Raw genomic sequence first — 12,467 nt, 5'->3', positions numbered from 1 at the left:
AATAATTGTTTTTCAATCAATGTCGTTGTTCATGTTAGTTGTAAATAGGCAAACATTCAAATTACCTTTACGTAGCGGAAAAGTACGTTAGGGCCTACAATGCAATTTGAAAATATGGCGAATAAAGTATATTCCAAAATGTCAAAATGTGATATTAATGGAGCCTACAACGTTTTAATCTCACAGCTACTTAGATTCATCTCTCAATAGTTAAAACAAATCTATAATGAAAATAAAGCTAAATTATTCTGCTTTTTTTTTATTGGACAAACATTTTGACGGCCTGCGGAAATTCTAGGTACGGTATTTTACAGCCCTCATAAATTATCGTGCGCCTTATAAGGTGTGTCAACAACGCGGTAATTCTAGTGTTAATATGTACTTGTGCGATAGTTTTGTAACAAAAAGCTTTACATTTTCAATTGGACGCTGAAAGCAAGCAAATAGAAAGGTGATCGCTTCTTTCATTTGATCCCTGTAGCGTAGTTAATGTTTCAAGCCACATGAATATTTTGTTTAATTTTTGATAGGCTAACTGACCCACATTTGCATTTTCAAAAGGGCACCTGCATGCTAATATTATGGTCCTCGTGTGACGCTATGGTTGTTTAGTTCGACTTTAGATGTTGTTGATGAACAGTTTATTGATGTATCGAATGACGCTTTCAGAACCAGCATAGTGTTGTAAATGTGAACGGATGCAATTAAGGGCGGTTTTCCTATAGCTGTCACATTATGTTGCTTGGGGCGTATAAAGTAACATTTTAAAAAAAAATTATAATGACTGCATTTAGGCACACTATACACGGATCTGTAATGTAGCTTGATAATAAATTGCAAAGCTAAAAAGGTCGAGTAGATTGACAACAGCTTGATTAAGACGTTTTGATACGATCTTGTATCATCTTAAGTTATGTTAAACATTAAACATTAACTAAAGATGATACAAGCTCGTATCGAAACGTCTTAATTAAGATGCTGTCGATCTACTCGACCTTTTTGGCTTTGCAATTTATTATCAAGCTATAATAATTGCACCTTTGCATACGATTTTTGCCCTTTTTGTCGAAACTGTAATGTTAGTATAATTTTTTTAAGGTACTAGTACTACAAAAAACATATAACGGTACACATAAATAACCAGCGCTTTTCTATGTCTTTATAACAAGTTTAGGAATCGTAGTCTGACTGTGTCTCAGGGATTGAAGAGAAAATGCCGAGCTGCCCAGGATTTTCAAGTAAGTATAACGTTTTGATATAAGAATTTGTTTTTTGTAAGACCCCATAGTTTTCGGAGGAACAGTTGTTCGGTAACAGTTTTCTAAACACTTCTTATTCGGCATGTATTGGGAATGTACAGGTGCGCATTTACAAAAACGAACCTATAGGGTACATGATGTGATTAAACTTAAATATCTGTATAATATTCGTTTTATCACTGTTCGACTCTGAGTGCACAGTTCCGCAAGCCCTAATATTTCTGGTTTATTATATATAAATGTAATATAGTTGTAAGGCCTGTTTCACCGAATGAGGTACGGGAATAAACCGGTTACATTTGCTATAATTTCTGACGGGGCCGAGCATTCGGACTCGTGATTTGACGAATTCACTTTTTTGCTGGAAATAGACTCCGGGCTTCGGAATCGGGACTCGACGACGAGTTACGAGTCAAAACAAAGAATCCTAATTCCCGAATCACAATTGCGCCTGCTCAGCACCAAATTTGTACCGATTAGGCCGTACACTCTTTGTTATAAAGGTGGAATAGCATTTGATGAAATGTTTTCGAACACAAGTTGTGTGTGGAGGATGAGCTGTATGACACTCCTATGGGGGAAACGCTGTATGTTCACCCTATTTTGGTTACATAAATGGGTAGATAACAATCCGTAAAGTCCGAGACAGTCTCGACTTTATTTGTTCTCCCGTAGTAGGATGCTGGTTGTTTCAACCGGCCAAGCACCTGATTGCCAATGACTTAAGTCAATTTTTACTTAGATTTAAAGTGCAATTAAGTCATTGTTTTTAAATGACTTGGCTACAACACTGCTGATTGCTAATATACCTTACTAGGCGAAATACCCGGCGTTGCCCAGGTTAAATAGGGCATTTAACAATAATATGTATAGCCAAAAAGCGCGCAGAAATGTCATGTTTTTTTCGTACAACTGACTTGTTTACAACACTGCTGATTGCTAATATAGGTTATACGTACTTTACCAGGATCCTTCACTAGGTGTTTCAAGTCTAAGCAAAACATCCAGATCTCCCTGACTATCGGCGGTGTTTCATTCGGCATCGCACTCGGTTTCGCCTTGCGATCTGCCCAGTTGGACAACGACCAGGTCCGATGGCTAGCCCTGCCCGGGACACTTTTCCTAAGGTCACTCAAGGTCATGGTACTGCCCGTGGTCGTTTCCAGCATTGTGTGCGGCTTTGCAAACCTTAAGGGAGCGTCTAAAGGGAAAATGCTGCTGCGAGCTCTCACCTTCTATCTTTGTACAACAGCATTTGCCTCGTTAACAGGTAAATTTTAGGTTTAATTCGATAAAAAGCATATTTTTTAGAAAAGGCATTAATTTTTTCGACAACTTTATCGACGTCCGGGGGTTCTTAAAACCCCTTGGGGGTACGTGAACTAATTTTAGGGATCCATTAGGGCCTTTTAGTTTATTTTTGAAAAGTAACCATTTTTTTGGAAAAATAGTTTAATTAAAAATAAAACGTTTTTGCAGTGAATTTATTTACACTCCATTTCCCTTGTACAGTTTTTGGTCCGGAAACTTGCGATTTTTCAAAGTCAATTTGTATTTTGATGAATTTTATAACGCCATCTCTAAATTTCTTGCCTATCGTGGTCCACGCGAAGTAAAAACAAATTGTAGGGGTCCGCCGTAAACAAAGTTTAAGAAACCTCTGACTTAGTCGATTGGTGGAATGAATTAAATTTCCTGTACAGAATATGATTAATGTACTAGGCTCTGCATCGAGTCTCGCATTTCCTGTAGAGGCTTTTCTCTTGGGAAACAGTTTGTTGTTGTTGATTGAATCATTTCAACTGTTGAAATTGTTGTTCTGGGTAAAGGGTGGTTGTTTAAGTGCTTTTCAACCTTTACAATTTCAATCCGCATTTTTATTTGGAAAATTTTCATCCGCACGAAACAAGCACAGGAAGTTTGCCACCTTTAGTTTATTTGTTGAATAACAATGTGAGGGTTTGTGTGTTAAAACCGTGTGCTTAAGCCTTTTTCGATATAAAATAAATAGCTTAAGCTGCAAATAACCACTGCGAGACTATATTACTGTACCTGTAACACATAAGTGGGCGCACCAGCTTATTTGCTTACTGTATTACACATAATGAAAAATAATAACATGCACGATTTTTATCCGCAAATTCATCCGCACGACGTTAGTCATCTGCATTACAATTTTTTCATCTGCACAAGTGCGTGCCTTCCCACGGTAGAAAAGCACTGCTCTCAACTGTTGAAATTGTTGTTCTGGGCAATGTGTGGTTGTTCAACACCATTGGAGAGCAATAGACATTTTGGTTTTATCTAACTATACATATTTAAAAAGGCTATGCTATCCGGTTTTAGCTCTATACTGGCTAACATTTTTAGTTTCAATCTAAACGATCTTTCGCTAATATTGAAAAATTGTTAACTTGACAGATATAATAAGAATTGTTTTATGTTAACTTCCCGCTAATTAAACTTAAATTGGATAAGAGGACTCTCTATTGCTTAAAATCTCTATTTAAAAATTAGCTCATTTGCTAATTCTCATTCTAACCATTAAAAAAGTATGGAAAAAAAGAATTTGTCAAAATTCTACTTTAAACAACAAATATTCATAAGAAGCATTTTGAAGAATTTGTAATTTTATCAAGACTGACTAAAATTCTAAGCTTTTAAAGTTATGTTTAGCTTGTTTGGGACAGGTGGTCTTTCGACGATGGTATAGCCGATGGCAAAAGCTCAAAAAGCAAAAGCACAAAAAGAAACAACGAAAAGTTTGATATTCTGAAATGCATAAGGCTATTAACTTTGAAAATTAAAATCTTGGTTAATTTAAACCGAAATCAGCTAATATTTTAGGTTAAAAACTACTTTGTTTGTTTTTGTTAAGGTGTGCTTCTTAGCTTGGCCATCAAACCTGGAGTGGGCGTAGAAACTAACGCTACTGATGCTTCTCAACAATTGGTTCGGAAACCTGCTAGCGGATCGGACGCCATTTATGATCTGCTTATGTGAGTCCAAAGAGTAACCGATTATATTTCTTTCTGTATTATTTGCTTAAAGATTGGCCTTTCTAAGCTTTAAGTAGTGTCCTTTCCAATGCACAATATCAAAGCCACAATACGTTAGACTCCAAGTTGATACATACAAATTAAGGTTTACGAAGTATCTTTTCAAATTACATTGCATGAAATCAATATTCGTTGACTTTTCGAGCAAAAGCACAATATCAAAGCCACAATACGTTAGACTTCAAGTCGATGTACAGGGTGGGCCAAAAGTAGGCTTACAGTTATTCCACAGCGTTTGCTTAGAAGAGCATTGAATGGTCACCACGCTCACCTGACCTGACACCAATGGACTTGTTTTGAGGGGGTGTTGTAAAGAACAAGGTGTATGAGAAGAACCCAAAAACAATAAATTTACTTTTAGACCCAAACCCTACTTTTTATAACTGTAATCCTACTTTTGACCCACTCTGTATATACAAATTATGGGAATTTTTCTTTAACAAATCATGTTTTAGCACTAGCGTTATGACGTAATGTGTTAAACTACATGACTCGTGGTTATTTTTACGTCGGTTAGGTTATCTCCTTCTAATTATTTATATCTAACTCGATTCTTCTGGTGTTTCGGGGATACTCGTCAACCTAAAGAATATTGCAGTTGCAGTGTTCGTGGAGTAGAACTTCAAAACAAACAACAACAACACTGTTATTTGTTCTGTATTGACCTACATGGGAGATTGTCTACGACCAAATTTGCATTTGGCTAAGCACAAATATTGTCACCTTGCACGTGGAAACGCCAAGGCCTAAAGTTCGTTTGTTTATCATTTAGGAACATGTTTCCCGACAACATTGTAACAGCTACAATGTACAAGTTCGTAACTGTGAGGAAGCCTGTGACCGACCACCTGCTGAACATGACAACAGGTGGGCGTGGCAGTTTGCCTTATACCAATTTTAATTTCAGTAATATTCTTCGTTTTTGCGTCTTCTATACACGGATCAGCAATGTAGCTTGATAAAGCATTCAAAACCAAACAGGTTTTTTTTACGACAGCAAACTCTAGCGACATCTGGCGGAAAACGGTGGCTGAGGCAGGATCGCTAGAGGGCAGTAATTACATTGGAGTGATCGTGCTAAGCATGGTTTGCGGTTGCTTGCTTAATAGCATCGGAAAGGAGGTGAGACTGCAGAAATGTACAGTCAAACGTGCTAAATGTGTACAGATCTACTAAGCAGGGGTTTGAAACACTAAGATCTGTATTTAGTCATATAGAGCTCATGAAAAGGAATGGAATGCACTTTTAAGCAATTTGTTTATCTTTGCTGGGACATTGTAAATCGCTTAAATAATACATGGTAATAAAGTTTTGCAGTTTCTTTAGTGCAGTGCATTTTACCTTTAAAAGAACCGTTCGCACTTTGTTGATTCGAAAATTTTCATCCGCACGAAACGATCACAGTAGGCTAAGTCTGCGACCTTTCGTTTTCCCTATGTGTGAAATAACAATTAAGGGTTTATGTATTAAAACCGTAATCCTTAACCGATATAAAATAGATAGCTGCACTGAACCACTGATAGAGACTATATTAGTGTACATGTAACGCAAAAGTGGGCGCACTATAGCTTATTTGATTATTGTAAATATTAACATTTCATCCGCACAACTTTTGCCACCCGCACTGCAACTTTTGTCATCCGCACAAGTGCGTATCATTCCACGGGTTACAAAGCACTGGTTTATTGATTTTGCGTTTCCAAACAGGGTCGTCTCATTACGTCATTGGCTCAAGGGGTCTTCAAGCTTTCGTCCGGCATCATTTTGCTGCTGATGTGGGTGGCCCCAGTGGGTCTGGCGTTCCTTATCGCCCCAAACATCGTAAAGGTTCCAAACTTTGAGGGAACTATGGCCAAGGTGGGCGAACACGTGTGAAAATATCTAGTTGTTTTTTTGAATGACAGGCTTTGGATGTGCCATTCTATATAACCAAAAAAAAACCCTAATGTTTTTTTTTTCTTTTTTTGTTAAACCCATCAGTGTTTTTTTAAATCTTTTTTGTTGTACGCTATAAAACTTCTCTGTAGAAACGCTGTTTCCTAAGCTTTCGCTGTTAAGCTTAGCTGATATAGTTAACTTTTCATGCCATACACCAGGGGTTCTTAAACTGGGGTCCGTGAATTAGTTTTAGGGAGTCCATGAACGCCTACTTGAAATATTAGTGTATATTTAAGAAGTAATTAATTTTTGAAAGCAAACAGTTTAATAAAAAATAAAACGGTTTTACACTGAATGTATTAGGACTCCAGTTTACATTTACATTTTTGGACTGAAATCAGCATGGGTATTTTTCAAGTCCGGTCCGCGACAAAATGTCAGTGTTAAATCAGTCCTCAGTGCACAAAACGTTGCCGACCCATGGACTAGGTCATACGTATAATACATGCAATATACGAAGCACATTAAAGTAGCTTTTTGAGGTTAAACAAAATCTATAAGACTCACTCAAGTTGACTATAGGTCATACGTTGTACATCGCAAAACTATAACGTGCTTTATTCTTCTCTAGCTTGGAAAGTACATTCTTACCGTTCTCCTTGGCTTGGTACTTCACTACTGCGTAACCCTGTCTATTATCTACTTTGTCGTGGTGCGCAAAAACCCATACAAGTTTGCAGTTGGGATGGCGCAAGCAGTGCTTACCATGTTCGGGACCGCCTCCAGGTAAAAAGAACAGTAACTAGTTTGGTATTGAAGCATTATGGTTGGAGGTTGTAGCAAGACGTAATAAGAATATCAAAGCCCATACAGAAGTAAGTATCACTTTGAAGGTTTCGAATATCTCTTTATTAATGAATAAACGTTTAAAATGCTTGCTACCTACCTTTGTATGGGCTTTGATATTCTTATTAGTTTGATTTTGTGTTTTACTGAAAAACTAAAACAATTAATGAATTCTTTGAGTGCACGACGCAAGATTGACCTGAAAAAAGCAAGTTGGAATTGTTTTTAATTATGAACCTCAAACGCTTACTTTTGGTGATGAAACATTCTAAAAGTGTTCGTTTTAAACTTGCGTGTACGGATCTGTATTGAAGCTTGATAATGTCACGAAGCCACAAACGTCGAGTAGACTTGATCAAGATGATGTCGATTTACTTGATCATTTGGATTTGCAATTCAATATCAAGCTACGTTATTTTTATGTTTAAAAAACAACAACGCAGGTTCATAAACTCTATTTGATTTTATTCATAATATCACATTTTAAAAGAAAAAATATTTTCCGCGAGGAAAGACCTAAAAGTCGAAAAGTCTATTATCGTCAATAACACTTTTAAAACATGTTTTACCCTACAATTCTGTCTCATTTCCAACAAACGATACCTTGCTGCCTGAAAACAACAAACCGCAATAATTTCGATTACAGCTTGATATCCCTCAACTGAAACAAGTCCATAAGCCTTAAAAATAAATCTTTAAAAATATGTTTTACGTTGCAGTTCTGCTACACTTCCAGTAACGATGCGTTGTTGCGAGGAGAATAACAAGGTGGACCCGCGCGTCGCCGGTTTCGTGCTGCCAATCGGTGCCACAATTAACATGGACGGCACCGCACTTTACCAAGCGCTATCTGCTATCTTCATAGCGCAGCTCAGTGGTGTCCACACCAATTTCGGTAAGTAGAAATAAATAATTACGACTTGCCATACAATTTGGGAAACAGCAAAGGAACAGATGGGAAGGTTTAGCCTTCTGCGTTTTTGCCAGGGCCTTGGAGCAGGGGTAAATGTTAAATGTTTGCCAATTTTACAAGTTTTAAACATTTATTTTTGATATTTTTTTTGTGAATACTGTGTCGTTGATTGGGACTTTACAAATACTGCCTTTCAGGTACACTAATCACCATAAGCCTCACAGCCAGTGCAGCCAGCATAGGAACGGCAGGTGTTCCAATGTCGTCCATAGTAAACATCATGATGGTCTTGCAGGCTTGCAACCTCCCAACAGACAAGTGGTATCTGCTTCTCTCTGTCGACTGGATTCTGTAAGTCAATGTTTCTCAGCCTTATATGGTTAGCGGCACCCCTCAGAAATAATAAATAGATTGCGGCACCCCTACAAGATTTTTTGGTAAGTTATTCACTATAATGTCGCCATAATTAAAACTGGAACAACAAACATCAACTCTAAACAACGTACAGGAAGTTATAATTGGATTTATTCAATCTTGCACAAAAAGTTGTAAGAGATGAGCAAAAATCAGATTCTAAAAGATTCTCAAAAATCTCTCGGCACCCTTGAGCATTAAAAATGCCACTCTACTGCTGTAAGTGTTGGCCCGTAATGTCTCCTGAAATGCACGATTTAAAAAAAAATGCAGCTAAAACCTGGAATGTAATGACAGAAACGTCGTAACTTCCCCGCCTTAGGCTAACATTATAAAATAAAATACATTCAGTAGGTCATGTTGTTTACTCATTAAATAATTACAGGTTATCTTTCACTTTTACATTTATTTACATGTGTAAATTATATTTTTAGGTCTTAAGGTGGTAAAATATTTAAGATAACTACTTCAATACTTGACAATTTATTCTAACGCGATGTCCGATATTTTTGACAAAAATTATGGCGATCCATAACGAAACTAATAAATTGGATTAAAGCGTTAAAACAGGGGCTCTAAACTTTTTTTACCGGGGCCCCTAACAATGTTGTTTTGCTCCGCGCGGACCACCCTAGGCAGAAAATTTTAAAAAATGACGTCACGAATTTACGTCAAAATAAAAATAGACTTCATAAATATGCTGACGATTTAAGTAAAATGGAGTCTAAATACATGCAGTGCTAAAACGTTTTTTTCAACTAAACTATTTTCTTTGAAATATTGATAACTTAAATATATACATATATTTCAGTTTGGCCTTTATGGACCCCCTGAAATTAGTTCACAGACCCCCAAAGGGTCATGGACCCCAGTAAGAACCCCTGCGTTAAAAGGTCGATTTTGTAGGTTATTTAGGTCGTAAGTTATTAGGCATAAATTATCGTTCAAGAAATTAAGTCACCTCACGTAATTACCTTATTTTTTCTTTAAAAAATAACCTATATGTTAGAATCGTTGCATTGAAACTGCTTTAATTGTGTTAATTTGAGTAGTTTCCCACCGATAACACCATGGTATTGGACGAATACCGATACTGCCAATTGGTAATAGTTGCTCACATGATACCCAGGGTGTTATCGGTGGCCATATGACTTTAAATTAATACAAATAATTTAAATCAATTTAACAAGATGTTGTATTCGTTTTCAATAAGTTCACTGGTTTGGTTAAGTAACCCAAGTTTCGTAGAAGGTTTATTGCTCATGGGCGTGGAAGTAAAGGAGAACGAAAGAACGAATAACACGCACTGTTATATAGGGCGAAGAATGCAATCAGCATTCCAACGTGAAAAGCAATAATTACTGCGCCTTAGGGACTCTAGCGAAATAGCAACGCGTGTACAAGGCGTGCACAAGGCGTGCATGCTGCATGGTAGTAGACTCATAGAGTGCGACAACAAAATACACGTACTAAATAGATACGGTGGTCGAACACCATGACAAATTTCAATCGACATCTATCTTCGATTTTTGTGTTCTCAGTATAAAAACGATTTCTCTTTGGCGCAATGTTTTAAACTTCTGGTTTAGTGAACCACTTGGTTCCTGGAAAATAAAAGCTTAGCTTGCTTTCGTGCGCTTAACTTTAACAAGCGACAACTTAAACCAAAAATGGTATTCTGTAATTCCGATCCGATATTACTGTAGCGACCTTATGTCGTAATTAGTTAATTTTATTAATAAGCTTTACTGGCTAATTCTGCCTATTTATTTGAGGACAACGACCGCCGTGAGTTCGTTGTTTTCCTAGATTAATCTTGTTTGAAGCTTGTAATAAAACTCACACCACTCGATTCCAAGTGATAAGATATATTAAATGCATTAAAGTTAGTATTTATAATTATTGCCAAACGAATCGATTGATGTACACAAAACACCATGGTCTCACATTTCCAAATATTCTAACATATAACGAATGACAAACATTAACTGACAATTGATTATTTTAAAACAACCGATTACTCAACATGTTCAAAGTAAACTCACACAAATTACAAAGCGCCGCTGCTGATTAGGCCATAGTCAAGACTTTCAGTTTGCGTCTGAGTCAGTTTGACATTAACAAGAACTTGACATGCCTGGCAACCCCTAAAGAATTGTTTCACTAGATTTAGCTAGGCGCAGCTGAGAAGGCGAGATATTAATTTTATTAATAGAACCACATGTAAGGTAATTACATGTTGCGTACATGACGTAACAGTGACGTAACATTGACGTAACAATATCATATATCGCAACACATCATGATCGTGGATTTTCTCGCAGGGGCCGTTTACAGGGCATTGTCAACATCCTGGGAGACGGGATAGGAGCTGCCGTGGTTGCTCGTCTATCGCGGGACGATCTCAATGAACTAAACGTTGAAACAAAGTTTCCGCTCGGCAAAGACGATAAAGAAGGGCTTACAATAATAAATTGTGACGATGGTGAAGAATCTTCAGTATAAAGTTTTCAGACCTTCCACAACGAACGACAAAAGAAGTTTACGCGATAAACAAAACGAACGTGTTATATAAGACCGGAAGTTTATTTTAAGCAGGGGTTCCCAACCTGGGGCCATAAACCTTTTTCAAGGGGGCCATGGAAAAATTTAGAAAATAATATTTTTTTTAATTTATCATATCTAAGTCTACTCCATTCTAACTATCGGTTACTGTTAAACCAGCTTTTTTAATTAAAATGACGTTTTCTTAATTGGTTTAATAAAAAGGTTGAAAAAAAGGGGCGCCATTGTTTTCTCAAACTAGGGGAGCCACCGTATAAAAAAGGTTGGGAACCCCTGATTTAAAGAATTATTTATTTTGTCGCGAAGTGTCACTGTCTTTCACATGAATTAGCATACCTCATGACCTAAAACTCAAGATTAAACGGCAGCATCGCACATTTATCCACGTCATGCCTGAATCACACCATTTGTTGTTGTAACAATGAGACACATTCACGACGAGACGATCAAAATTAAAAATAATACTAATGAAATTCGATTAAAGTTAAAAGCTGTGCGTTATTAAGCAATTTTGGGGAGAAGGTCTTGACATAAATGAACCAATAAAGCTATATATACGAGTCAATGCAAGGCTACAAATATAATGACGTGGTTTTAATTTGATACCAACCATTAATGTCGCTTAACCTATACGCTGAACTTAACCAATAGGCCTACGCTAAAAAAATAAACTATTGAACACATTTATCGACGAACACATTTTATTCATATATATATATGTGTGTATGTTTATTTATTTTTGCGCTTGCCTTAGTATTTCCATTTTGGAATTGTTACGCCAAAAATATAGAATCACTACTCAACTGTCTGCAGGATACCTGACCGCTATAGGAGGCGTCCTAACAAATGTATTGTAAGAACAGCGAATAATCAAAATATGTAAAACGATAGATGAGGCCAGTGACTTAAATGGGATTGATACAAGAAACCCGTAGGTGGCGGCAAAGCTTCCCAGCCCGACTTTGTACTAATTTTCCGTGTTATTCCAACCGCAATGACAACAAGGGGAAAACTGGTGCAAAAATGTGACTAATAGGGTTGCAACTGATTTTGTATAACTAGTTATTCGAAATGTATAACGTCACTTGGAAATAGTGTGCGTGATCTGATTTTATGTATAAATAAACAAACACCGAATACGGTAAGAAACAGTCTAATAAATTCTAGACTAAAATGTCACATTTTCAACAAGAAAATGTAATTATATAAACTCCGCAAAATATTTTGACTATTATGGTAAAAGCAATTATCTATTTTTACACTAAGGATGATCAATGATTTAATAATCACAAGTAAACAAAACAAAATCTGTCGTGGGATACCATTTACTACCGGGTTGCCATATTTTTTAACGCTGGCAAACAGGGTTATGGTTTAAGGTTTTTATTTTTCAAGAAACTTGCTGTTTTCACATGAAGTATTATATAATCTGGTGCTCATAAAGTTAAACTTTAAAACTTTACCTGTTCAGCATTCATCTTTAATAAATTTTTATGTTAATTGGGTTTATAGGCGGGTCCATTTTTTTCGCCG

The 12,467-nt window shown here is 36.7% G+C and overlaps 1 protein-coding gene across 1 annotated transcript; it reads left to right on the top strand.

Annotated features, from left to right (window-relative positions):
* The first annotated feature begins 1,213 nt into the window (after positions 1-1,213).
* LOC146146395 (excitatory amino acid transporter 1-like) lies at positions 1,214-11,623 on the top strand. The gene is made up of 10 exons (XM_083390746.1): positions 1,214-1,238; positions 2,227-2,529; positions 4,138-4,258; positions 5,091-5,185; positions 5,316-5,440; positions 6,026-6,175; positions 6,828-6,982; positions 7,762-7,937; positions 8,153-8,306; positions 10,694-11,623. The coding sequence occupies exons 1-10, from the start codon at positions 1,214-1,216 to the stop codon at positions 10,872-10,874; spliced, it is 1,485 nt and encodes a 494-aa protein (XP_083246872.1). The 3' UTR covers positions 10,875-11,623.
* Positions 11,624-12,467: the final 844 nt, after the last annotated feature.

The sequence above is a fragment of the Ascidiella aspersa genome, chromosome 5 (genome assembly GCF_963924565.1).
Source record: "Ascidiella aspersa chromosome 5, kaAscAspe10.2, whole genome shotgun sequence".
Lineage (NCBI taxonomy): Eukaryota > Metazoa > Chordata > Ascidiacea > Phlebobranchia > Ascidiidae > Ascidiella > Ascidiella aspersa.
Note: the sequence above shows the minus strand (reverse complement) of the source record. Positions and strands in the feature narration are given on the sequence as shown.